At 54.9% G+C, this 27,671-nt stretch overlaps 1 protein-coding gene across 1 annotated transcript in view; it reads left to right on the top strand.

The window, feature by feature from the left end:
- DCHS1 (dachsous cadherin-related 1) overlaps positions 1-27,671 on the top strand; it is a 52,882-nt gene that overhangs the window by 7,441 nt on the left and 17,770 nt on the right. The window contains 7 exon segments of the mRNA XM_030477124.1: positions 17,204-17,392; positions 17,506-17,737; positions 18,772-19,008; positions 19,458-20,477; positions 20,688-20,875; positions 25,164-25,260; positions 25,438-25,595. Coding sequence (XP_030332984.1) covers positions 17,204-17,392; positions 17,506-17,737; positions 18,772-19,008; positions 19,458-20,477; positions 20,688-20,875; positions 25,164-25,260; positions 25,438-25,595 — 2,121 coding nt within the window.

The raw sequence follows: 27,671 nt of genomic DNA, 5'->3' as shown, positions 1-27,671 counted from the left end.
CTGGAGTGGGGGCTGCTGGAGGCAGGGATGCAGCCAGGCTGGGCATAGGGCTTGGGGCTGGTGTGGGGAGCCGCTGCAGTGGGGCAGCCCAGGCACCCCCAGGCTGCCCAGTGGGACAGGCACCGGCGAGGTTTGGGCACTTCTGTGCTGGGGTTGTGGGGTGCTGGGGTGTCTGGCTGGTGCCATGAGGAGCTCTGGGGCCCAGTGGTGAGCAGTGCCTATGGGGCCAGGAGGAGCATGTGTGGGGGAGCAGGAATTCATGAGACAAGGCAAGAGCAGGTCCTGCACCCTGGCCAGGGAGGTGGGCCTGAAGGAGAAAGGGGAGCTGGTGAGACAAACCAGTCTATGGGTGTGCTGCATGTGCACTGCTGGGGCATGGTGGGCTGGTGAGTGTGGGGCATGCAGGGTGTGTCAGTGGAGGGGACTGAAGGTATGGGATGAGACTGCTGGAGAAGGGCTTGTGGGGTGTCTGAGTGCGCACGGGATAGGAGTGTGGGGGACGAAGGAATTGGGTGGGAGCAAAGGCCAGAATAGAGAGGGGACATGGGGCAGGGGCAAGTGTAGGATGGGGCAGATCTGCGGTGTAGGGGATGGGTCAGGGTGGGATTGGGGGGGAAGTCTGGGCAGAAGCAGTGGGTGAGAGATGAGGAGGAAGATTTGGGTAGGGACGATGTGGGTTTGGTCTGTCTAGGGCACCAGTCCACACTGTCTGAAGTGGGTGGGGATGGAGACAGGGACAGGACTGGGGACAGAGATAGGGAAGGGGTCAGGGGTGGGTTCAGTGGAGGAGCCGTGTGTCCCTGGGTGAGCATGGAGGCTCCAGGCGTGTGCAAGGATGTCTCGGCTGCGGCAGCCCCCGAAGGGAGGCCCCCTTCTCTCTCCTTCTCCGTGCCTTCCTGCTCAGTGCCGCTTGCCGGGTGGGAAGCCGTTCTGGAAATGCAATCGGAGATGGCGGCTGGGCTCCTGCCTGGAGTGCGGGGACAGGCAGGAGGCAGAGCGGGGCCTGCGGAGGAGCTGGGGCGGTGCGGGGCCACGGGGATGGCACTGGAAGCTGCCTGGCCATGGCGAGGCCAGAGCAGCACAGGGGCTAGCCCAGCTCCGCACCGCGCAGGGGAAGGTGCTGGCCCGGCGGTGACTGAGGCTTTGGCCAGATTTTGATGGTCTTGGCTGAGCCCTCGTGTTTCGTTTGGAAACAGCGCGTCTGGGCTGAGCGCAGGTAACTCCCGCGTGGCCTCGGCACAAAGCAAACAGCTCACACATCTGCTGCTGCTTCCTCTGAGCCGGGAAACGTGAGAGGATGGGAAAGGAGGCTGGGAGGCTGCCGGCTCGGCACTGGGCCGCAGCAGGAGCGAGCCAGCACAGGGAGCTGCGTAGAACTGGGGCAGGGAGCCGGGGTCTCACAGCACATCTGCCCAGAGTGGGCACCCCTGAGGCACAGTCACAGAAGCATAGACTCAAGGCTGGAAGGGACCTTTAAGACCAACAAGTCCAACCTTTAAAGTCCACCTCAGTTGCCCTGAACAGGAGGGCTTAGAGGTGCTGTCAGGGTCTGCAGCGGGACACAGCAGCCAGCACTGTGTCCCACGGGGTCACCCGAATCAGCTGTGTCAGCCACCCCAGAGCTTGTGTGCAATGTTCCCACTTACCCCCATCTGTCCGTGGCTTGTAGGCATCAAGGCTCGTTCTCCCCTGGGGGGTTAAAGGGTCTCCGTCAAGGACTGGATTTGGTCCAGACCCACATGATGGTCATGAGAGCTTAGGCCATGGGCAGGCCCTGACAGCGTGATGTGCAGGACACAGGACAGCCTCCAAGGTCAGCACAGAACCGAACGGTTCAATTCTCCATCTGCCATGTTTTTAAGCAAAAAACCCTGTGAGGACCAGGTCTATATTCAGATGGTGACATCTGCTCTCCGTGGGCAGGACAGAACAACGGGGAAATGGGGAGTCCATGTGGATGACCAGAGAGACTTGAAGAACGTTGCAAGTCTCCTGCTCCCTTGCAAACCCCATCCTCTCTGCCAGGTCACTCTTTGTGTTTGGTGTATGAACAGAGATGAGCAGAGCATGTTGCTGGCCTGAGAATGAAAAAGAATCTCATAACATCTTCTTTATTTATTACTCGTGTTTATCATTGGCCAGGTCCCACAGCAGCAGATGCTGCACGAGCGGTAAGCAAAGGAAACAGCAAATGCACAGTTCGAGTCTGAGATAAGAGAGAAAAACCAGTGGAGAAGGAGCCCGGGGAGCTGGCGAACATCACATCAACAGAAAACAGAGCAAGGGATAGCCACTGGCTGGATTTCTCAAAGTCCCTGACTCTTTTCTCTCTGTGGCCATGAGCTGATAATGTAGAAGCTTTAGGACTCATCAGACTACATTCTAATGCTATGGTTACATGATGTGGAGCACTGTTCTGGTATACATTCACCCTGCTGCTTTAAATTTGTTTTAAACATTTGACTTTGTACCAGCAAGCTGCATGCATGGTCAGATATTGCCTTTCTAGGCCTTTCTAACTTTTCATGCTAAATCAAGTATTCTCTGTCCTCTGGCAGGCAGCATAAAGCACAAAGAGCTGTGTAAACCCCGTGTTGTAAGCACAGGCCAATTTGACAGAAATTTGAATGAGATGAGATGGTGGATTATTGATTCTTGCATAGATCCAGTATTAATGATTTTGGAACCAGGGTTTATGTATTTCCTCTGCATCCATACACACAGTTGTTGGGGAACAAGCAACACACCTAACATAGACTCTTACCTTGTGTCTTTAGGGTGTGCCTGATGAGTTTGAAGCTTGAGTACCGAGTTGTGATTCTGTGGGACTGGCTGTGCTGCATGCACAGCACCAGGACAGCCTCTTGGGCTATGCCCCAGATAGGAAGACCTGCAGAAGTGCTGTAGGCTACACCAGGCCACATCCACTGTATTACTGAGTCTTGACAGATAATCCTGATGCATTGGGTTTTGCTACTGGAGGGGGCAGATGTGAGAGGGCACAGGAATAGCCATGCATGAGGACTGGGACAGCAAGAGGACTAACGCTCACTGACTTTGTTGCCAAAGAGAGTGGCAGGAGGTGGGGAGGACATTGCTATATGCATTCGTTTCCTTGGGACGAGGGATTTAGCACTAACCTATTTTCAGGCCTTTGCACGACATCGAGCCTGCCTCCCCCTCCTCAGAAACAAGCAGCAAGCTTCCCGAGGCAGGGAGACATGGGTGAGCCTGCTGGGGAGCAGGAGGGGAGGGAGCCCGGTGCTCCGGGGTGCTGGCTGCAACGTGGGGTGGGCAGTGCGGTCAGGGGGAAGCTGCTGGGCTGTGGGGAGGCTGTGGGGGAGGTGATGCTGCTGTTACCGCCAGAAGAGCTGCATTTGTTCCAAATTCCTGTGAAAGTTATTTCCTCGCGCTGCCAGCAGCCTCCTCCTGGGCTTGGCACAGCAGCCAGCGCCATGATTAATTCAAGTAGCATTTCCCCTGGAGCTGCAGCAGCTTTTCCACTGCAGCCGAGAGGCCCCAGCCCCTCACACTCCGCTCCCCCCATGCTCTGCTCCTCCCCTCAGCCCCCTCCACGGCTCCCTCCTTCCTCTGCGCCAGCCCCGGCCCCCTCACAGCTGCCCCTTCTCCCTCACCTCTGCTCCAGCACCAAGCCTTGGAGCTCCTCTTCCTCTCACAGCCCTTGCTCACACCTCCCTCACCTGCATGGACACTCCGGCCTCTTCCTGCTCTCTATCCTGGGGCACCCTGCCTGGCACGCTCCACCTCCCGCTGCCCTGAGCCCCGCTCTCATCAGTGTGTCTTGCCCAGCCGTGTCCCATCTCACGGTGTAGATTTGCTCCATGAACTCTGCACAGCCAAACCCCAGCCCGACACCCCGGTTTGGAGTCCTTGGCGTCAGTGCCCCTCAGGATGCCATGGCCTGACCCTGCTCTACCGCTGCCCTACTCGAGCCCCCCATCTTGAGTAGTCTTCCTCTGTGGAGGGTCAGATTCCTGCCCTGATCAGCTCCCAAAGTCCAGCACGCTCTGCTGCGTGTCCCAGTGCCCTGTAGCTCCCTGTTGCAGCTCCCATTCCACTGCCCTGCCGCCCCACAGTGCCCGTGTCTGAGCCTTGCTCCCTGTCCTGTGCCTTACTCTGCCCCTTGGCTCAGCAGCTTCAGGCCTCCTGTGAGCAGCGTTCACTCCCAGGCTCCTGCAGCCCATTTCCCAGCCTCACCCTCCACAGTCCTGCCTCCCTGCCAATGGCTGTGATTAAACTGCTGCCCCTCCTCTGGAAAACTGAGGGCTTCACCCCATCCCCGAGCAGTGCTGGAGGCCAGAGGATGTCGTCGTTCTCCATCCCTTGCTGTGTGTGGCTATGGCAGCCCTGCCCCTGCCCTGTTTGTGGCTGTGGGGCTGCCCTTACCCTGCCCTGTAGCTGCTGGACTGTGTGGAGCCGGCAGTGCCGAGGGCTCCCCGCGGACGCGGAGGGTCCGACCCTCACCTCGGCAGCGCGTGCAGGACGTGGCCGGGGCTGAGCCCTGACCCTGCTCGCTCCCCCGAGGCCGGGGCGTGCTGGAGGCTGGGGAGAGCCCGGGAGCCAGGGCCGGCTCCTGAAATAGCCGTGGCCGCTCCCGGCTGCGTTCAGCGGGTCAGCGGCGGTGCCAGGGCTGGGCGGGCAGGAGCCTGGCACACGCGCCGGGAAGGGAGCCGTGCGTGGGATCGCTGACCACACTGGCGCCAGCCTCCCCTCCTCTCCCACCAAGAGCCGTCACTCGGAGGGGCGGGAGCCCAGAGCCAGATGTTTGCCAAAGCCACAGCGTAACATGTGCGTAGCAGAGATCGAGCCAGGGCAGGGCTCCAGATGCGCTCCCTGCTGCTGACTGCGCGCGCTGGAGGTGGGGAGGACAGCCAGAGCATGGAGACCCAAGCTGCTGAGAAGCACTCCATCCCTTCCCACACCATTGGCTGTGTAGGGGGCACGTGGGTCAGCAGTAAGGCTGGGAGGGCAAAGGTTGACTGTGTTTGAGGAGCTCTGGTACTGTTCTCTAGCTGGGTCTGTGGGAGTAAGAAGCCTTGACTCCTACAGCTGAGGACCCCAGTGTGGGGCTGTGCTTCTCCATCTGTCCCCAGCCCTGGGGAAGGAAAGAGCTTTGTGGTGCCTTGGCTCCACTTGTTCTTCCTGTCTTGCTGAGGGACTCGGAGGAGGGTGTGAAATAACAAGGCCTCGATGCCCACCTCTGCCCTCCCATTTCTCCATGCAGTAGGAAGAGGCACACTCGGCTCCTTACCTCGCAGCAGCCATAGCTCCCCAAGACTGGTGCTCTGGTTTCTTTCTGCCTAACCCTGAGCCACCTTTACTGCTCTTTGTCATCCACTTCTACTCTGCTATGGCCACAGCATTCCCATGAGGTGCTCTTCTGCCCAGCTGCAGTAGGTACAGGGTACACAAGTGAAGTCTTCTCACCAAACTGCAGGGAAGATGGGTAAGGTAGGTGCTGCTGCACTTTGCTGTCTGGGCTGTGGTGCAGATCAGCTCTCTCAAAAGGACTGTAGCTGAGTGGGGAACTGGCAGGTTCAGGAGGGCCTTTGGCTGGAGATCACAGAATGGTTGAGTTTGGAAGGGACCTCTTGAGGTAATCTAGTACAACTCTTCCTGCTCAAGCAGGGCCATCCAGAGATGGTTGCCCAGAACTGTGTCCAGACAGCTTTTCAGCACCTCCAGGGATGGAGGCTCCACCACCTCTCTGGGCAACCTGTGCCCAGAGAGCTTGGTCACCTGCACAGTGGAAAAGGGCTTCATGATGTTCAGAGGGAAACTCCTGTGTTCCAGTTTGTGCCCATTGCATTGGGAATAGCCTGGCTCTGTCCTCTTGCTGTCTTCTTTCATGTATGGATGATATCCCTCCCCGAGCCTTCTCTTCTCCAGGCTGAATAGTCCCAGATCTCACAGCCTGTCTCCAGAGCAGAAATGGTCCAGTCCTTTTATCACCTTGGTGGCCCTTCACAGGACTCTCTCCAGTATGTCCATCTCTCTCCTATACTGGGGAGCCCAACACTGGACACAGCACTCCATCTGTGGCCTCCCCAGTGCTGAGCAGAAGGAAGGTTCACCTCCTTCAGCCTGCTGGCAGCAGTCCTCCAGGATTCTATTCACCTTCTTCGCAGCAAGGGCGCATTCCTGCTCATCTTTGACTTGGTGTCCACCAGGACGCCCAGGCCCTTTCTTGCCCAGCTGCTTTCCCCCTGGGTCACCCCCAGCATGGACTCTTGCATGGGTTTGTTCCTCCCCAGGTGCAGGACTTTGCAATTCCCCTTGTTGAACTTCACAAGGTTCCTGTTAGCCTGATTCCCTGTCCCTTTGGATGGCAGCACAACCCTGTAGCCTATCACCTGCAAACCAGCAAGTCACCCCTCGCGGTTTGGTGTCATCAGCAAATGTGCTGAGGGTACACTCTGGCCTATCATCCAGATCACTAATGGGGATGTTAAACAGGACTGGATACAGTGTTGAGGCCTAGGGTACACTGCTAGCTGCTGGCCTCCAAGCAGATATTGTGCTGCTGATCACCATTCTCACGGCCATGCCATTCAGCCAGTTTTCAATCCACCCCATTGTCTGCTCATCCAGCTCCTTCATTATCTGTGACTAGCTGATGGGAGTCAGTGTCGAAGGCCTTACTGAAGTCCAGGTAGACAATAGCCACTGCTTTTCCTTTATCTTCCAGGCCAGTCATTTATCAAGCTCACTGTTGGGTGAAGCCATGCAGTCTACTCCTGACGATTTTCTTGTCCTTCATGTGCATGGAAATGGTTTCCAGAGTTAGCTTTTCCCTCAGATTCCCTGACCAAGGTGGGGCTGACTGGTCTGTCATTACCTGGGTCCTCCTGCTTACCCTTCTTGAAGACAGGAGTGACATTTACTTTCCTGCAGTCTTCAGGCTCTTCTCCTGGCACTATGTTTGAGCGAAGATTCTTGTGAGTGGCCTTGCAATGACATCTGCCAGCTCTCTTCGCACTCGTGGGTCATCAGGGCCCATCTTGTCAGGGCCCATGGACTTACTGTATGTCCAGTTTGCTTAAGAATTCACTGACCTGATCCTCTTCAACCAAGGATGCATCTTCCTTGCCTCAGCCTCTGGGGCTCCTGGAGCCCAGACTTACTAGTAAAGACTGAGGGAAGGAGGGCATTAAGTACCCCAATCTTTTACATGTCCTGTGTCCCCCATCTCCTTTGGCTGTGGGCCTACAACTTCCCTAGCCTTCCTTTTGTCACCTAGGACTTAGAGAAGCCCTTCTTGACTTTGACATCCCTTGCTAGATCCAAACCCAGTTGGGAACTGAATGCAGACAGACATGTTTTCATGTCACTTCAGTGATCAGTTAGTGATTTCAGCAGAAAATGTGCCAGGTGTATTCCCTGAGCCCTCCCCGCAACCCATGGTAGCAGCCTCTTCTATACCTATCAAAGACAAATCTTCAAAACACAGCATCAGGTTCATCCCTTGAGTTCCTTAACATGTTCTTGGCTCCCAAGGGGCACATGCCATTTCATTTGCACCCAGGGTAGGAAAGGAATAATAGATTTTTTCTTACTTTCACGCAGTTTCTTTTCCTGACTCGACATCAGCCACCTGATCTGGTTGAAGATGTCCCTGTTCATTGCAGAGAGGCTGGACTAGATGAGCTTTAAAGGTCCAACCCAACCTGGTTTATGATTCTATGATTTTTAATGCAAAACCCACTGTAGCGTATCCCAGCTTTATGTTACCTCTACACTGTGCAGTTCCTTTTGCATTTACTGTCCCATCCCTTTTCCCTCTGCCTCTCACCCTTAGGTCTTTCCCAACCCTCCTCCCTGGAGCATAAATGTTGATTGTGCCAAACTGTAGCTATTTGAATTTAACATTTTGCACTTTGGTGTGTTTTTCAGTTAGCATGCTCCCGCCTTGTACATACAAGCATTCACACGACTGTCACGATACTCCTAAATCTAAGTTAACAGTATCTGGCTAATCCTCTCTCTAAATATTCGCTGTTTGTCATGGATATAGACTTGAGAACATCCTCAGCCTTTTTCTAGTGGTTGCAGACAACTTCCGTAGCTGTAGAGAGGCTCCCAAGGTGCAAAACGTCCCACTGGGGTTGTCTGTAAGGGCTCACTGCCCACCCAGCAGCGGCTGGCGTTTGAGTGCCTTTGTCCCCTGCCCCCATGCTGCTCTGGGGCCTGCTGCGGCAGGTGAACAACTGCCTGTACTAAACATCATCTGCAATGTCTCAGTGAAATGCAGCTTTTCCCACAAGGAGGCTGATGGTTTCTGACCCTGGAATCAGCCTCCCACCCCTGCCCTCCAACTGGATCTCCAGGTTGTCTGCTGCCTTCAGCAGCACCAGGAGGCTGGCTTCTGGTTCAGGCTGTCCCTTGTACTGAAGTGGCATATCCTCCCTGGCTTCCCCCTGCCTCTCCCTCCTCTTGCTTCACTTGTTTAGTAAGCAAAATCTTAATTCCCCTCCATCAGGATTTCCTTTGCAGCCCAGCTCTTGGTTTGTGCTGCTGCACAGTGTGTCACTTGTTCTCTCTTGTATTCTCTTATTTTCCTTGTCTGACTTAAGGAGGAAACAAGAAGAAGCAAACATACAACCTATTTCCCAATAACCTTCAAACTGCTGACCTATCTTGTTAGGACTCGAGTATGAACTAGGACTGAAATATGAAGAGCACAAGATCCTGATGGCTGCTGCTGTCTTTTGCCTTAGTATAAACTTGTTCCAAGCCAAATACAGTGTATGTCTCATGGACCTTAGGAAGGGGATTGGCTCATGCTTCTTTCTCCCTTCTCCAATGAGTATTTTCTCCATTTGGCTACGTATCACCTGGAAACTCAGCCTGTGCCAGCACAAGCACGCTTGCTAGGATCCAGGTGTGGAAAGAGTTGTATGAAAGAGGGACCCTGCACATGCTGGCACTGTGAAAACACCCAAGGCAGAAGTTCAGGAGGTGCTAGAGATGAACCTGGGCTTAATGCAGGGGAGCAGTGAAGCCAAGGCGGTGCTGCAGGAGAGGGTAAGGGAACAGGATGAGCACATCCTGTGCTGGTGCGGGGGTGTTCTGCTTCCCAGAGCAGGGCTCAGCACTGTCCTCGTTGAGTTCCCTGCAGGTCCTGTCGGGCTGTTCCTCTCGCCTGCCCGATGCTGGCTTTGCAGTCCTGCCCTCGAGCATGGCAGCCACTTCCCCTCCAGGCTGGCTTCATCTCTACCCTCCACGAGTGGGCATTCTGTGCCTGTACTGGCTTATTGCTGAAGGTGTGAAGCAGGAGAGTCCCCAGGCTGGTCCTGGTGCTGCTGCACTTGTCACCCGCTGCCAGGCAGAGCACAGCTCATGAACCACCACTTTGTGATCCCAACCCTCCAACCTGGGCTTTACCCACCCAGTTTTCCAGCCCTCCAAACTTTAACATCCAGCCTTGGATAGGAGGATTGTGGGAGAAGGTGTCGAAACCCTTCAAGGCAGTTGTCATCCCTAGCTGTCATCCCTTCAACCACAGACCCCATCACTGCATCACAGAAGGCAAAGAGGGTGGTCAATATGTGCTGGCTGTTCTCCTCCCAGGCTCCTCCATGTGGCCAAAAATGTGCTCCAAAAGGACTCGCTCTATGATTCTCACAGGTGCCAATGTGTGGCTGACAAGAGTGTAGATCATCTTGCTGGCCTTTTCTGAAGGTGGGGTGCAGTATTTACTTTCTTCCAGTTGTCAGGGATCTCCCCTGATCTCCACCACATTTGAAAGAGCAGCCCTTTGAGTTCATTTCTGTCAGCATCCATTGATGCAGCCTGTTGGGTCCCATGGATTCATAAGGATGAAATTCAGTCAAGAAATCCTGACTCAATCTTCATCCCTGTCTGGCAGTTCTCTGAACCCTTTCAAAAAGCAGGGAGGCCTCACAGACCTTCTTGGTGAAGACTGAGGTAGAGGAGGCACCAAGTGTCTCAGTCTTATCTGTGTTGTCACTAAATCACCCACTGAATTCAGAAATGGACCCTTCAGCCTTTTACCATCAATGCAGTGGTAGAGGCTCTTCTTGGCACCCTCAATTTTCCTTGCAAGTCTCAAGCCCACTTGAACTTTGATGTTCCCAACAGCATCCCCACATGCCTGGGCAATGTTCATAAATTCCTCCTTTGCAATGTGCCTCTGTTCCCACCTCCCATATGCTGCCTTTTTGCATTGCAGCTTAGCCCGAAGGTCCCTGCTTAGCCAAGGCCATCTGCTGATATGTCTCTGTTTTCCTGAGTACTGGGATGGACTGTCCTGCTGCTGGAGTATGCTGTCCTGAAGCCTTGCCAGCTTTCCTGAGCTCCCTTGGACTTTAGAGCTGCCTCCCATGGAATCCCTCTTACCTACCTGTTCCCTGTATAACCTGAAGTCTTGCTTGAGGTCCAGGATCCTGCACAGTACTACTTCGTGGTCACTACAGCCAAGTGATGACCACATCCCCAGCCTTGCTTGTGAACAGCAGATACAGCTGTGTGTTACCCCTGCCTGGCCTGGGAAGTTGAAATTCTTCTTTAAGACCCAGGGTCTATGATCCAGAGGCTTCCCTCAGGTACTGCTGCCTCCTTGGCAGCTTGAACTCGGAGATTTCCTGGCCCAGCATTGATGCTGTTCAGTTTAAAGCCTTTAGCAGTTTTTCTCTGTGAACATGGGCGGTTGCTTTCTGAGTGTGTACAATTCGCTATCTCTGCCTTGAAGCCAGGAATTCCACATTTTAGCTGACCGTGCACTGCTGGAGAATCCCCGGCTCCGGCTGGCCCCAACTCAGGGCACTGCTCACAGGCTGAGGCCACGCTGCGCTGCCTTGCTCACTGCCCTGCAAGGGGAAGGCAGGCGTGAGAGTGCCTCAAGCCCAGGCCATGCTCTCCAGCCCATGGTCAGGACCTGGCTCCGCACAGCCACAGCGGAACTGTGGGGCACCACTCTATGGCCAGGAGGTATCCTGGATAGGGGGTGGTGGAGGAGCCTAGCAATGCAGGGAGGGGACGGACCTTTCACTAGGAGTAATAAGAGAAGGGCACCAGTCCTAGTGCCCATGGGGACATCTGTATGGGGCCTGGGGCATGAGGAAGCTGTGTGGGACACAAAAGGCAGGTAGGGATGAGGTGTGCCATGGGACATGGCAGAGGTGTAGCAGCCTGGTTTAGGCCAGACCTGGCCATGGCTCGCACAGTGTGCAGTGCTGGGGGACACCAGTGCTGCCCTGGGCTAGGTGGGCTCTGTGTGAGGCTCTGTGAAGGCTGGGCTATGCCTGGAGCATGTGGGAGGCAGGATGAGAGGACAAGGCATGGAGGGAGAGTAATCCTCCATGTGCTGTGCACAGCTGCAGCAGGTTCCACAGAAATACCATGCTTGCAGCCAAGCACATCTTAACAGGGCCAAAAGGCAGGCGGGAACACTGGCCCTATGCTGCCCCGTGCCTCCTCATTCTGCACGTGAGGAGGATGCTCTGCAGGACCCAGAGGCTCACTCTCCCTCTCTCTTCAAGACCAAGGAGCTGATTGCTAGCCCGTATGCAATAGCAGGATGCATTCATGCAGCCTTTATCCCCTCATGGCAAAGGATTTCCCATTGGGGAATGGGGTCTTACAGAATAGAAGAGGAAAGTACAGTACACTCTGACAATGCGGCTGCTTTATCCAGGAACGGGATGGGTTGCCTGGTCCACCCACCAGTATCAGTACAGAGCTTTCTGAGAGCAACCACGCTTTGGTCTTACAAGGGCACAGTCAGACTCAGGGGTAGTAGCAGTGATTAGAAGTAGGTATTCAACAGAGGATGTAATCGTAGAATCCTAGAATGGTTTGTGTTGGAAGGAACCTTAAAGCTCCTCCAGCTCCAATCCCCTGCCATGGGCAGGGACACCTTCCACTAGAGCAGGTTGCTCCAAGCCCCTGTGTCCAACCTGGCCTTGAACACTGCCAGGGATGGGGCAGCCACAGCTTCTCTGGGCACCCTGTGCCAGCACCTCAGCACCCTCACAGGGAAGAACTTCTGCCTCAGAGCTCATCTCAATCTCCCCTCTGGCAGGTTAAAGCCATTCCCCTTGGCCTGTCCCTCCAGGCCCTTGTCCAAAGCCCCTCTCCAGGTTTCCTGGAGCCCCTTTAGGCACTGGAGCTGCTCTAAGGTCTCCCCTTCAGGAGTCTTCTCTTCTGCAGGCTGACCCAGCCCAGCTCTCTCAGCCTGGCTCCAGAGCAGAGCTGCTCCAGCCCTCACAGCATCTCCGTGGCCTCCTCTGGACTTGCTCTATGAACCACAGAAACAATTCACCATGGCTTCCTTCTCACTCCTCATCTGACTGGGTCTGTGCATAAGAACATCTGGACTCTAGATATCAGGGTCACCAGGGTCACCATACTCCATGCCACATGGAGCACCCCCTGGAGTCCCATCATCGGAAGAGAGTGGTGGGCTCTGGCATGACTGCTGTCTGACAACATGGCACAAAACATTTTCATCCAGTGTAGAGAGTCTCCCCGCACTTGTGCTTTGTGAACACTCCTGCCCCAGGCACATGGGGCTGCAGCTGCATGTCGCATAGTCTTGGGCGGAAACGCAACATTCACATTGTGCCTGGCTTGAAGGTGGTGGTGCTGTGAGCTTTGAGATGCGCTGTGCAGATGAGGTGACCCCACAGCTTTGCCTGCATCTCGTATCTGCATGCTGACCCTGCAAGCTAATGCAGGTGCTGTGTTCCCAATTGTAGTCTGCTCCTTCTCTCCTTTCTTCTCTCACAGCTCCTCCTGGGAACAGCCAGTCTTAGCCTATAGGATGCTCAGAGGAGTCAGTGGTGAGGGTGCTGTAAGGGCTCCATTCAGGCTCAGAGCTTTGACTCCTGCTTCCACGTACTCAAGCAGGAGGCCTTGCACAATCCTGAATGGAGATTTTCCTGGGCTCTGCCACAGGCAGCTTGGCATTTAGACATTTCCCTCTTATTTCTCAGGCAAACCATCAGGAGCCTCCTAAGTAAGCTACAGTAAAACCAGCTGTGGATCCAAGATTTGGGGGGGTGCTAAATACAGAGCCTGGGGCTGCCCTGCATTAGCTTCCAGCAAAGTTCCTAGAAAAATATCCAGACTTGGTTTAAAAATTTCCGAGAGTGGGAAATTTGCCGCAGGCCTCGATGAGCCCTTTTGGGGTTAATTTTCCTCACAGCTCAAGCTGTGCACCATGTCCCAGAGTGCATGTGCTCTGCAGGCTGCAGCTGGGGGCTCAGCAACGCAGCCAGCTGGGCTGAGGGATCTGCCACAGGATCCCAGAATCCACTGAGTTGGGAAAGATCTTCAGGATCATCCAGTCCAACTGCTCCCCAGCACTGCCAAGGCCACCACTAATCCATGGCACTGAGGGCCTCAGCTACACAGTGTGTGAACACTTCCAGGGATGGTGACTCTAGCACTGCCCTGGGCAGCCTGTTCCAATGCCTGAGCACCCTTTGGGGAAGGAATTGTTCCTCAGCTCCATCTAAACCTGCCCTGGGGCAGCTTGAGACCGTTTCCTCTTGTCCCATCCCTTGTTCCTTGGGAGCGGAGACCAGCCCCCTCCTGGCTCCATCCTCCTGTCAGGCAGTTGCAGAGAGCGAGAAGGTCCCCCCTGAGCCTTCTCTTCTCCAGACTAAACCCCCCAGGTCCCTCAGCCGTTCCTCATCACACTTGTGCTCCAGGCCCTGCACCAGCTCCATTGCCCTTCTCTGGCCCTGCTCCAGCACCTCAATGTCTCTCTTGTAGTGAGAGGCCCAGAACTGAACACAGGATTCAAGGTGCAGCCTCACCAGTGCCCAGCACAGGGGGACAATCACTGCCCTGGCCCTACTGCCACACTGGTGCTGATCCAGGCCAGGATGCTGGTGGCTTCTTGCCTGCCTGGGCACAAGCTGCTCATGTTCAGCTCCATCAATCAGCCCCCCTAGGTCCTTTTCTATGAGCAGCTTTCCAGGCACTCTTCCCCATGCCTGGAGCGTTCCATGGGGTTGTTGTGGCCCAAGTGCAGGACCCGGCACTTTGCCTTGTTGAACCTCATAAAATTGGCCTTGGCCCATCAATCCAGCCTGTCCATACCTGGTGTCTGAGCAGACCCTGTGCTGCCTCTCAGAGAAGTCCTCAGAAGACATCACCCTGACTTCAGCAGGATCTTCACTGCCTTTGGGGCTCACATCAGGCTCTGCTGTGCCCCACTTCCACTCCACGCTGCGGCAGGGACCCAGCCATACTGCCCAGCTGCCCCACACCAAGCTGCTCCTTCATGTGTTTGCTGTTCCTGGGTTTTTTCCGGTTTAGCACCACTCCTCCAAGTGAGATCAAGACCAGGCACAAGCCTGCAGTGGTGGTTGCACCAGTGCTGGTGTAGCAATGACATGATCTCTCTTTGGACCCTGTGTGGGCTTGTACAGGCAGGATTGTATTGGACTTTTGGTCCACACAGTCCCACAGCAGGATGGAATACTGGACACATGTGAATGCAGAACTTCTCTGAAGATGCCTTGCCCTGGCTCTACATCAGGTTTGGCTCTGATGCCAGACTGCTGGCTCCATGAGGCAGTCCTCAGGGACATGGCTCTGGGAACCAGGAGCAGCCAAGGAGATGGTGCTGTACTGCACAATAGTGAGAGCTCAGCTCTGCTGTTCCCCAAATCTGACCCAGCTCCTGTGACAGAAAGCTGGATGTCCAGCTTCCCCTGTGGGTATGTTTCTTAGGATAGCGACAGTCAGATGGTGGTTAAGGTGGAGAAGCGAGGCTGGTCTGGAAGCACCACAGCCTTTGGTCCAAGGAGACTGAGGAAACTACCTTTCTCTGCTCTGGAGCTTGTTGCTGTGCCATGTATTAAAGCAGCTAACATGCATCTTAGAGCACTCTCAGTGTGGTAAGCAGTTCATTTTGAGGGAAGGAAGTTACTCAATAACCACATAATGCCTATCCCAGTCACTGTGGCAGCTTAGTTTCAGGTGATTTCCACCTGCAGTGGTAGAGAACACTGCCAGGTAAACACCAGGCATGGCATCCCACTCAGAGCTGTTACCCCAGGAATAATATCCAACATGGAACAAGAATACAGGTAACCTGAATACAGGTCTCAGCAACATCAGCGAGGTCGGATTTCTACTCCCAGACAAGCAGCTCCACAGCAAAGGGAGCTGGGGCAGGGGGATGGAGGATGTGAACTCAGGTGGCTCCACTTTCTCAAATTGCTTCCTGGCCAGGCTGCTGTCATGGCACCTGCGGCTCCCAGTGCTCCACAGTGGAGCAGGGAAGGGGGAGCTTGTTTCATGGTGCTGCTTCTGGTAGCTGCTGCAGGGCTGGGGGGCAAATACCCTGTACTGGGAGCGTGGTGCTTGTTGTCCATATGCTTTCGGCTTCTCCCCTCAGGTGTCCCCTTGGACCACAGGGCAGGAGAGCTGCTGAGGGTGTGTTGAAGGTGCTGCCTCTGCTCCACTGATGATGTGAATCACTGGGCAGCAGAACTGGCGAGGGCAACTGGCCAGGGGCTGTCTCAGGTGCTGCCTGTCCTACCTGGGGTGCAGAGCAGAGGGGCTGGGGTGGGAGGTCCCACTTCTGCCTGTCTTATTCTTCCTTCCCTGGCCCTGCCATGCTCTGTGCTGCGTCTCACTGTCTCTGGTGGTGGGGCAGGAGGTTCAGGTGCAGCCCTGCCATGCTCTGTGCTGTGTCTCTGGCGATGGGGCGGGTAGTTCAGGTGCTGCCCTGCTCGAAGACCGCTGTTGCAGCCCCCGGCCGGGCCCTCTCCTTGGCGCGTGTGCCGCGTTCCTGTGCGCTCGCTCACGGGAGCCGAGGCCCCAGCACTGCTGCTGGGAGGAGCTGTGGCTGACGAGGCCTGAACTCCGCTTCACCCGCGCCTGGCCCAGCCGCCTTCCTCCTGGCTCCAGCCCCCAGCTTTGTTCTCGTGCAGAGCTCCAGCCGCGGGGCGATCCGCGGGCAGCGGTGCTGGGTCGGGAGCTGTGTTCCTGCTGCCCCGGGCTCTGCGAGGACCCCGAGGAGCTGGGGCCTCGAGGCAGGGAGCAGTTTTAATCCTCCAGTTGCAATTCCGTGCCCCCAGGCTCTGTGGGCCATGGGTGTCACAGGGCAATGCCACCCTTGGTCACCGTCCTCAGAGCTCAGGGCTGCTGGGCACAGAGCTCTGGGAGCAAGACAGGGCCAGGGCCATGATGAAAGGGGAATGGTTTTCTTCCTGTTTTGTCTTCAGCATCTTATTGATCTCTACAACTACCTGAAAGAAGGTTGTAGTGGAGTGGGGGCTGGTCTCTGCTCCCAAGGAACAAGGGATGGGACAAGAGGAAACGGCCTCAAGCTGCCCCAGGGGAGGTTTAGATGGAGATGAGGAACAATTCCTTCCCCAGAGGGTGCTCAGGCATTGGAACAGGCTGCCCAGGGCAGGGCTGGAGTCACTGTCCCTGGAATGTTCACACACTGTGTAGACGAGGCCCTCAGTGCCATGGATTAGTGGTGGCCTTGGCAGTGCTGGGGAGCGGTTGGACTTGATGAGCTTAAAGGTCTTTCCCAACCCAGCTGATCTTGTGATTCTATGATTTTATTCTATGATTTCAGAAAAGATGGAGCAGAGGGCCAGGGCTATCCCTGCCTGGCTGATCAAGCTGGGTGCAGGGGGGTGCTTGGCTGCTCGATCCTTGGTATCTGTGTGAGACTTGGCCTTTCTGCACCCCCTCCACATGGCCTTAAGTCTGTTGACCTGGGTCATGGATGTGTACCCAGGGGTGCAAGAAGAAAGGTATCACCTGAGACAAGGCACTCTGGTAGTGCAGGGACCCATGGCAGTACTGTGGATAGCAGCATGGTGCAGCTCCCCCACCTCCGTGTCCCCTTAGAGGAGCAGGACAGCACAGACTGCTCCTTGGTGCCCCATGGCCGCCTGCAGCACTGCCTGGGCACTGCCTGCAGCCAATGAGCCCTGGGAGGATCTGTCCTCTTCCAGGAGGGCTGCAGAGGATGTGGTGGCTTGTGTGGGAGAAGAATCACAGGGATAAGGAGGTAACTGTCAGTCTGCTTTACTATGGCCAGCTTTGGGGATGTGCAGTGGTTGTGCACCATGGAGCAGAGGGCAGCAGTGGTTGTGGAGGTGGTGGTGGGTATGGCTGGTGGTCTCTGTGATGACTCCGCTCTTGTAATGTCTCTAATCATGTAGTGTCTTTCCTCCTCCAGGTGACAGCCACAGATGCAGACAGTGGCACGTTTGGCTCCTTGTCCTACTCCATTGGTTCTGGCATTGGCAGCGTTGTCCCCACGCAGTTCAGCATTGACAAGCACACGGGGCAGCTGTGCACTGTGCAGCTGCTGGATCGTGATGAGGGCACGTCTGCCTATGATTTCACCATCACTGCAGTTGATGGGGTGAGTGCTGGAGAGGCCATGGGGATGCAATGCTGCTAACTCAGCAGTGTGCAGGGTATGCTGTTGTCCTTGCCCCTGCTCTTTGCACCAGCTCTGATCTGGTCCTTCCACAGGGTGGCCTGAACTCCATGGTGTATGTGAAGGTTTTCCTGGAGGACATAAATGACAACCGTCCGGTGTTTTACCCGCTGGAGTATGCTGCGAGCATCAGCACCCAGAGCATGCCAGGCACAGCAGTGCTGCGTGTTACTGCCCACGACAAGGACGAGGGGCTGAATGGGAGAGTGACCTACCACATTGTTCTGGGAAACTCACCCCCTCTCTTCTCCCTCAACAAGGACACGGGTGAGGGCAAGCTCCGGGGCAGGCAGAGCAGGTAGTAATTGGAGCTGGGTATGAAAGCCAGCCCCAGGGTCACTGCTTGGCCATCTCGGCAGTGCAGGCTGCCACCAGGATATGTCTGTTCCTTTCCCTGCCACACAGACGCTGCCTCTGCTTCTTGGGCCTCTGGCAGCCCCTTCCCAGGCTCAGTCTCTGACCTCTTGTGTCTGCTCCATTCCTCATTTGTCACATCTTCCTTCTTCTCCATCGTTCCCGGTCCCTGACTCACTGCACTTTTCCTCCTGCATGCTGCTCACTTTGCCCCATCAGGCTGTATCCTGCTTAGTTCCTTCTCCCTCCCCAGTTCTCTCCTCTCTCCTGTTCCATTTACTCTTCTTCCCTATAATTCTGTCCCGCTGGGTCCCACCTTTCTCACTGCCTGCATCTGCTCTGCCTTGCTTTGGCCACCAAAGCCAGAGCAGTTTCTGGTGGAGAGGTGAGTGCATGGGCATGTGGCGCCAGGGGCTCTCAGCAGGATGGGAAGGTGTCCTATGCTCAGCACAGGCATCGAGGTCTCTCCACACTGGTCCCCAAGTTCCCAGAATGTGACTGGGATGAGACTGACTTAATAGCCATCCTAATGCAGGGCCACCTCTCTTGTAGGGCCTGTCGAGGATGTTTCTCCAGTTCTACATATCCTCCAAGACCTCCCCACAGCCCAGATGCCATGGGCTGTGTCATGACCCTCACCTTGTGCCCCACACTGGAAGCCCTATTCCCTCCTTTTTCTCTCCAGGACCTGCCCTCTGGCTCAATTCTGCCAGCCCTCAACACTTCTTAGCTCAGGGCTAGACTTCAGGTTGAGAAATGAGGATTTGTGGAGGCTTTCCAAGGAGGGTTCCTCTTCTTTACTCCAGTTCTTCTGCATTGAGCTCCCCCCTGTGACACACATTGTTTGCAGCTTTTCAAGCTCATGGTTTGGCCTGTTCCCTTGTCGCTGTTCCAGGCAACAGGCAGGGGTGCAGGCACAGTGTCCTCTGAACTGCTTTCTTCCCTAGGTGTCATCTCCCTCTCATGGTCCCTGAGTGGTAAAGCCAACACCCTGGTGCAGCTGGTGATCTCTGCACAAGATGGTGGGGGCCTGCAGGCACAGCCGAACGCCCGCGTGAACATCAGCATCGTGGAGGGGACAGTCTCACCCCCTGTCTTTGAGCAAGCTCAGTACTTCTTCACAGTGCCCGAGGACATGCTGCAGGGTGCCAGTGTGGGGGCTGTCCGGGCTCAGAACCCTCCAGGTATGGGCTTGTCCCTTTCATGCACAGTCACCTTCCCTGTCCCTGCATCATCTTGCTGGTCCAGCGCCGTACTTCCTCACAGAGTAACCCTGTTGTGGGAGCTCCATGCACACACAGAGGCACACACACTTGTATGTGCACCCAGGCGATTGTCACTCAGCTCAGTGCATGCTCTCCCACATGTGCTTACACACACGTGTACACATGTATCTGTGCATACATGCACATGATGCTATTGTGCACCTCCCAACCAGAGTCTGCTGCAGACAGCACTGCCCAACCCTGCTGCTGTCTGTAGGGAGTGAGGAGGCGAGATGGATACTCAAATCACTATTGCTGATTGGTAGGGTCACCCAGTTCCAACCCCCTGCTACAGGCAGGGACACCTTCCACTAGGCCAGGTTGCTCCAAGCCCTGTCCAACCTGGCCTTGGTCATGCTTGTCCACAGGCCATGTTGATGACATCTTTTATTCCATCTCCTCGGGGGATCCTCATGGCTACTTTTCCATTGATTCTGCCTCCGGGCAGCTCCGCACCAGCCTGCCTCTTGACCATGAGTCCCAGGCAATCCTCATTCTGGATGTCCAGGCCCGGAGTGGTTCACCTCCTGCCTATAGCAACACACGTGTGAAAATCTCTGTGTCAGATGTGAATGACAACGTGCCAGCGTTCCCAGCCCCCTCCGACTCCATTCTGCTGCCAGAGGCCACGGAACCTGGGACTACAGTGTACACTCTGCAGGCTGAGGACCGTGACAGTGGTGCCAACGGTCAGGTGAATTTTGAGCTGGTGTCAGGAGGTGACGGCACCTTCAGCGTGGAGCGCTTGTCAGGAGCGGTGCGACTCATGGGGGCCCTGCAGTATGAAGCCAGCGCAGCATACAGGCTGGCCATCGTGGCCCGTGACAGTGGTGTGCCCCAGCTCAGCTCCACGTTCACGCTGCTGGTGCACGTACAAGCTGAGCATGATAACGGGCCCATCTTTGACACGCTCACCTACCGCGTGGAGGTGCAGGAAGGTGTCCCTGTGTCCACGCGCTTCCTGCAGGTCCGGGCCCTGGCACGCGATGCAGAATCCATGACCCTCACCTACCACCTGCGTGCAGATGGGGATGCTGCCAGCTTTGGCATCATGCCCGAGAGTGGTTGGCTTTATGTCAAAAGTGCTCTGGACCGTGAGACACGGGACCTGTACGTGCTCACAGTGCTGGCCTCAGCGGGAGGCAGCGGTGCTGGGGGGGAAGCCCGGAAAACGGGCACCAGCACTGTACGGATCAGCATCACTGATGAGAACGACAACAGCCCCCGGCTGAGTGAGGAGCGTTACTTCTTCACCATTCCTGAGAATCAGGCTCCTGGCAGCAGCGTGGGGAGGGTGATGGCGAGTGACCGGGATGCTGGGCAGAACAGCCGGCTCACCTACCGCCTGCTCCAGCATGATCCCAACTTCCTGATCCACACGCAGACAGGTGAGGAAATTCCTGGCTTCCTAGGCTGGGGCTGGCGGGGGAGGAAGCCCAGGGCAGGTCCAAAGTGATGTAGACCAGGCCAGTCTATGTTCAACAGAATGTTCATCTTCCTACCCCTGTGGTGCTGGGCTCCCAAGCAACATTCCTGAGCACAGGCTTTTCTCTAAAGCAGTTTTGGGGCTGAGCTGTGTCCCTCCTTCTCCCTCACAGGGGAGCTCAGCACTAAGCATAGCCTGGACCGGGAGCAGCAGTCCAGCTACCAGCTCCTGGTGATCGTGCAAGATGGGGGAGCACCGCCCCGCAGTGCCACAGGAACCATCTATGTCACTGTGCTGGATGAGAACGACAATGCTCCCGCTTTCCTTCACGTGGGCAGTGGTCAGGAGCTGCCCGTGCAGGTAGGGGCAGGGGGGCGACAGCCTCTGGGTTTGAGGGCAGCCAGTTCTGCGGAGGGGAAGGAGGAGGGAATGGGCACCCAGGAGAGTTTCAGAGTGGGAGATAAGCAGGCATGAGTAGCATCCATGCAACAGGCAGGGTACTCTGGTGAATCTGGTTGAGATGTGTTAAGATGTGCTTGGGAAATAGAGACGTCCCTGTGCACAGAGCAGGAGAAGACTGCAGAGAGCTCTGAGACCAACAGGACTGACCAGCGGGCAGAAGCTCTTGGCTCACACATGCCTGCAAGGAGGGAAGGCAAAAAGGGATCCCTGAACCTGACCCAGCAGAGCCAGGGTAAAACGCAAGCAGAAAGGCGCTGTTAACTTCTGGGTCTCAGGATGTTTGGTTTAGCCCCTCGTCTTCCTGGAAGGTCAGGAAAGCACTGCCCAGCAGGACTGTGCCCACCCAGGGGTTTTCTGAGACCCTGCTGTGGGTCCCAGCCCTGTTTTCCGTCCCAGTACTGTGTGGTAGCAGTGGTCCCCTGCGTGTGCTGCAGACCCGTTATGACCATGTTGCTCAGCAGCAGAGAGTGAGGACTGGCTGCATCTGCTGTGCTGTGGCCCCTGTGCAGCGGCTTGTGTGGCAAGGGCTCCAGAGCATATTGTGACCATGCTGTGGGTGACGAACAGAGGGGAGCAGCTCCAGAGCCACATAGTGGTATATGGAGAGATGCATGAGTGCTGTGGCTGCTGGCTTCTGCCCTCTTGTAGGAACACAGGAATCTGAGGAAAACCCAACTAGTCCTGCAGCCCTCAGCCTGTGAGATTAACAGGGATTTGAGGACACTGTTGCTGGAGCCTTCCCAAATGCCTTGCATTTGCTCAGCCCCATGGGCACAGGAAAGGAGTGCATGGGCTAAAAGGAAAAATTGTGAACGAGTCCCTGTGTGACTGGGAACAGAATGGAGGGAGCAGCTGCTACTGGATTTGCTGCAGCAGATCTGAGGCTGCTGCTGAGTGTGCAACACTTGAGTCTCAGGAGGGGCAGTAGAGCCTCTGTGCTCATCTCCTCTGCACAGAGTGGGCACAGCCTGCAGCTGGCAGGATGCTCTCTGCGTTGCTGCACCTGAGGCAGTGTGCTCAAAGCCACTTGCACTGTGCTGGGCTTAAAACCTCATGGGCCCTGCCTGAGCCATGCACCAAAGGCAGGTCAGAACAGGCAGGACTGTGGTGGCAGATCAGTGGGTGGCCATCGGCACAGGACCTTGGGGACACTGCAACTCGTCTGGCCTTCCCTGGTCCGGAATGATTATTGCAGACGTGCTCAGTGAAGTGTTCATATGTTCATATCACTGTTCATAGGCAGAGGAGAGGGAGGGTTTTGTGTCAGCACCTCGCTTCAGGCATCAGCTCTAGGGGTGTCTCCCACTGCAGGATGAGCAGAGCACAGTGGTAACCCGTGGCAGGACCAGCTGGGTTCACAGAGGAATTGCAGTAGTAACGGATCCTCCCAGGGAATGATCTCGAGGAAAGGGAATGCAGAAGTGCTCTGTTTTCCCAGTGGGGGGTGTCACTGGAGGGTGCCTAGTACTGGTGCTGGTGTCCTTGCTGTTCAGTATTTGCAAATGTCCTCCAGAAGAGGTGGTCACTTGCTGATGTTCATGGCCATAAAGGTGCGGGATCCCTGTGAAGAACTGTAGGGGGATCTTGGTTTGCTGTTCAGTTAGGAAAGAAGACAAAATATTAAATTCACTGTTACTAACTGGAAAGTGATAGACATGGCAAAAAGCAATATGCATTTCACCTACACAGTGGTGGGCTCTGAATTGGCTACTTAAGTTTGGGGGAAGATTGGGGCATTGCTGTGAATGCTTTGTGAAAATATCAGCTCTGGGCTCATCTGCAGTCAAAAAGGCAAATCAAATGCTGAGTTTTGTTAGAGAAGGAACAGAAAATGAAAGAAAACATCACTACCTTACATCTCAAAGCCTGCACATGCTCTCTGCCCAGCCTCCATTCCACTCATTAAGCAGCAGTGCTAGAAAAGGTTCAGAAAATGGTGTTAATGTCATCTCCAGTAGATAATAGTTTCCATACAGAAAGAAAATACTTGAACATTCTTTGGCATGGAAGAAACTGCAGGAGTATAAGAGAGGTGAACAGTGAATGGCACAGAGGAAGTATTGGGGAAATTACAAGTTGCTTTTTGCACAGGACCTGGGCAGCTTCCTTGGGATGGCCAGGCAGCAGGTTTAAACCAAACAAAGGCAGTACTTTTCATGCAGAACATCATTAGATTGTGAAATCATTGCCAAAAGTTGCATGGGCTCAAAACTAGATGAATTCATGGAAAGAAACAAATCCGTCAAAGACTGTTGAACAAAAATATGATCTGTGGCTCAGGAAGTGACTTAGCCACAGGCTGCTGGAAGCTGGGAAGGTTTCACAGGAGAATTGTTCCATACATACCCTATTTCTTGCATCTTCTCCGTTTACCCACTGCCAGCCACTGTCAGAGCTACGCCAGCGGTTGAGATGGCTCTGTGATCTCTGGACCAAGCTGGTACTTGCAACAGCCTCTTGGAGGGTGGGCATTAACCTGGACAAGCCTGGCTGGAAGCAATTTCACTAAGACTGAGGTTCTTGCAGAGGCAAGCCCACTCCTATTGCTGTTTATTCCTCTGTTTGTGTATCTGAAATGACTTTTGTGCATGAAGCCTGTGTGGATACTGCTCATTGAGCTCCTCTGCTGAGTCACTGCTTTCCTTGGATAGAGTTGGATTCCTCATGGAAGAGCAGTGTGACCATGCACATGAAGCAGGAGCCTCTTGTATCCTGGTTGAGGGCTATTAGGGACAGCACTGGGGGGTAGGCCCTCTCCCAGCCTGATACAGAGGAAAGGGGGAAGGTGCCTCTTAAGCATGGCCCTACTTTAGAGGTATCCACAGAGACACTCCTTTTCATAGCCAGCCCAGCTATATTTAGAAGGACTTCTGCCTCCATCACTGCTGTGAAATGCTGTTCCAGATTCCTTGATCTGGTAGTCAGAAACCAGCTCTTAATTTCCAGCCTAAACTAATTTCTGACCATTTTGTACTCATTTGTTCTTGTGCCAATATTGTGTTTTTGCTTAAATAGCTCTTCTCCCTCCTCGGAATTTCTCTCCCCTCTCCCCAGTGTTTCCAGAGTACAGTCACATCACTGCTTGGCCTGGCTAAACAAGTCCAGCTCCTCCGGTCTCCCCGTGCGCAGCTTGTGCAATAGCATTAACACTTGCTCCTTTCAGGAGCTTTTGCAGCCTCTTCCCTGGGATTCTGCTCAGGTTCCGCTTGCCTCTTTCACCAATGTGTTAAGGTGGGAGCACCAGGGCATCACCGAGCCCAGCTGCATCGGTGAGGATGATCTGTGCTGTGGGATGTGCTCAGAGGATGGGAATTTCATGTCTTCTGGTGTGGAACGGACTGCAGGGTCTGTGCCAGGCGGGGAACCTGCTCTACCAGTGAGGTGTGGATGGGTGCCAGGAGTCTGTGCTGGAGAAGAGGCAGGTCTGCCAGCAGGCATGTGTGGCCATGGCCAGTAGCGCCAGGGTGTGCGCTGAGGACAATCCAAAGCTGACAGGTGGGGAGGGGCAGTGATGGGAATGTGTCCATTTCCATGGCTATCCATGAAGGGTGTTTGCATGCAATTCTGTCACGTGTGGTGTCTGTCAGGAAGCTTGGTAGCTCACCTCAGAATGTGGGCTTAGCTGAGCACATGTGTAATTGATGTCTTGGTGGTACCGCGGTGCGCTGGCTTAAGTTGGTGGTCTCAAGTGCCACAGCCAGCAGCCAGGAGCACTAACTAGAACAAGGGAGAAAAGGAGAAGCCCCAGGAGTGCAGGTGTCCCAGCCCAGGAAGAGCTGCACTTCCAGAGATCACAGACCTCCCTGGGCTGGCTTGTGGGAGCTGAGGAAATGAGGACTGTCATGGAGCCCTGGATTTGCATAGCTGTAAAGGGTTTGGATCTAACATGGGCAAAAGTGTCCTCCTTCACCCTGCAGCTCACTGCTGCAGCATGCCCCAACACTGCTAAGCTGGTTTTTAAACAGGGCAGAGTGGGAGGAGGGATGGCAAGACAGAAACTCCCTTTGCCAGCTCTGCTGTAGACTTCTCCATGTTGTCCAGCCTCAGGCACAGCCATGAGGGCCTGTGCCATGGGTGAGGTGCAGGTCTGGTGTACGAAGGTGCAGGCCTGTGCTGTGCTCAGGGTTTGGAGAGTATTGTGAAGGGTTCCCTGTGCCACTCTGCTGTTCCCTGCGCTGTGCTGCAGGTGCTGGAAGAGAAGCCTTCGGGAGTTCTAGTCGCCTCCCTGCAGGCCAAGGATCCCGACGAGGGCGAGAATGGGACCATCATCTACTCACTGATAGGTATGAGCTGCAGAACTGACTGATGCTGCTCTCTGCCTTGCAGCCATCACCCCTATGGGGAATGGGTGGGCACACCCCTGTAGGCAATGGGTGGGCACGCTCCCTCCTCCAGCCCAGCCTGCCCTGGCCCTCCCTCCTGCGTGCCTCTCCCCACAGCGTTTCCCCTTCTTTTTGCAGGAGCCTGGGCAGAACGTTTCACCCTGCACGTGGCTACTGGGGAGCTGCGCACTGCCACCGTCCTGCGCCGCTCGGACCGTGCGGAGTACCTCTTCACTGTGACAGCCAGCGACCGCGGTGTGGTGCCCCGCAGCACGTCAGCCAGCATTCGCGTTCAGGTAGCCAGCACCCAGCTCCTCTTGTCCCTGCGCCACCTACCTCTTGCTCGCCCCTTGGAGGACACCATCCAGCAACCCACAGCCTTCCTCCCCACAACTTTCATCCCAGAGCACCCTCTGCCCTTGCTCATCTGTTGGTCCAGCCCTCAAATTGTGGAGAACCTGGGACAGGAAGGGATGGGTCTAGCTGCCAGTGCACATGATCTCATTTGCAAAGTGGTCAACAGCATTGATAGTAGCACGTGTCTTATCCAGACTTGGACAGTCAACGCTATCCTAGATACGCTGTTGCAGAGAAGGCCTTAAAGATCCCCTGCATAAAGACATCATAATTCTTCCAAGCATCTACTGAAAAGTGTTCCTGACATGAAGGGTGTTCTCCACATCAGTATCACTTTGGCACTCACTGTCACTGGCCCAGAAAGCCAAGTCTTTTCTCTGTTGTTAATAATGAGCTCCCTTTTACAGCAGACTCTGGTTTCCACCCAGTCAAGGCGCAGTATACCATTTCACATCTCCTGTCCCTGTTCTTGCAGTTCCCAAGGCCATTTGGATGTCCTTGTCTGACAGCAGTGCCCTCTAACATCGTCAGCAAGTTCAAAATGTTCTCGGCTTTCTTTTGCCCTTACACCTATCCACAGGAAGTGTCAGCCCCAAGAGCCATCTCTGCGAAGGTCTGCTAATCGGTCTCCTTGAGCCATATAATCTTTTAGTCTTTTCTGTTACACAGCTGCATTCATCCTCTGCCTCTTCCCAGTTTAATGAGTGCTCTCCCATGTGCTACTGCATCAGAGCCCAGCTAACACCCAGGCCAGTTCGATACACTGTGACGCTTTGCCTTGAGGAGGGAAGTATGGTGTTAGCCTGGCACATCTGCCCTTATCCATTCCACATACATTTTATGCCATTTCCTCTATGCCATATCTGCAACTGTTCTTGTCATTGAAGTTGTTCTACATTCTTAAAAGTGCTGAGGTCAGTCTGGAAGACTGGTGTCCCTGCAGTGCTGGCTTCCATCCCTGTAACATAGCAATGCACTTGACAGTGGCTAGTTTTGATACCACCCTGGCTGACAATATTGCTGTGTTCTCTTTTTCCCCAACTCCTTGACAAGGAATCATAGAATCACAGAACAGTTTGGGTTGGAAGGGACCTTAAAGCTCCTCCAGTTCCAACCCTTGCCATGGGCAGGGACACCTTCCACTGGAGCACGTTGCTCCAAGCCCCTGTGTCCAACCTGGCCTTGAACACTGCCAGGGATGGGGCAGCCACAGCTTCTCTGGGCGCCCTGTGCCAGCGCCTCAGCACCCTCACAGGGAAGAGCTTCTGCCTAAGAGCTCATCTCAATCTCCCTTCTGGCAGGTTAAAGCCATTCCCCCTTGTCCTGTCCCTACAGGCCCTTGTCCAAAGCCCCTCTCCATGTTTCTTGTAGCCCCTTTAGGCAGTGGAGCTGCTCTAAGGTCTCCCCTTAAGGAGCCTTCTCTTCTCTAGGCTGACCCAGCCCAGCTCTCTCAGCTTGTCTCCAGAGCAGAGCTGCTCCAGCCCTCACAGCAGCTTCGTGGCCTCCTCTGGGCTCACTCGAGCAGGTCCACATGAGTGCACTGAGTTCTTCAATACATTTTCTCTTCAGATAACACTACGGCTTTTCATGTCTCTCCCATCCACAAATGCACCTCATCCGCAGATTAACTTCAGTATCTTTAATAAAAGTAGTGATAATATTTATTTATCTTCTGGTCATGCTGGGTTATGTTTCTTCTCTGTACCTCTTAGCTGGGTGAGTGTTACCTCTCTTCTTGCCCACTCTTGCTTATGTTTTGCAGAATTGTTTCTGCTGTTGTCTGTTGCCTTTGCAGTATCTAACACAATCATAGAATCATAGAATCATAGAATCGTAAGGGTTGGAAAGGACCTTAAGATCATCTAGTTCCAACCCCCCTGCCATGGGCAGGGGCACCTTGCCCTAAACCATGTGGTCCAAGGCTCTGTCCAACCTGGCCTTGAACACCGCCAGGGATGGAGCATCCACAACCTCCCTGAGCAACCCATTCCAGTGCTTCACCACCCTCACAGTAA

This window comes from Strigops habroptila, chromosome 2 (assembly GCF_004027225.2).
Source record: "Strigops habroptila isolate Jane chromosome 2, bStrHab1.2.pri, whole genome shotgun sequence".
Lineage (NCBI taxonomy): Eukaryota > Metazoa > Chordata > Aves > Psittaciformes > Psittacidae > Strigops > Strigops habroptila.
This window is presented reverse-complemented; position numbering and strand designations above follow the sequence as displayed.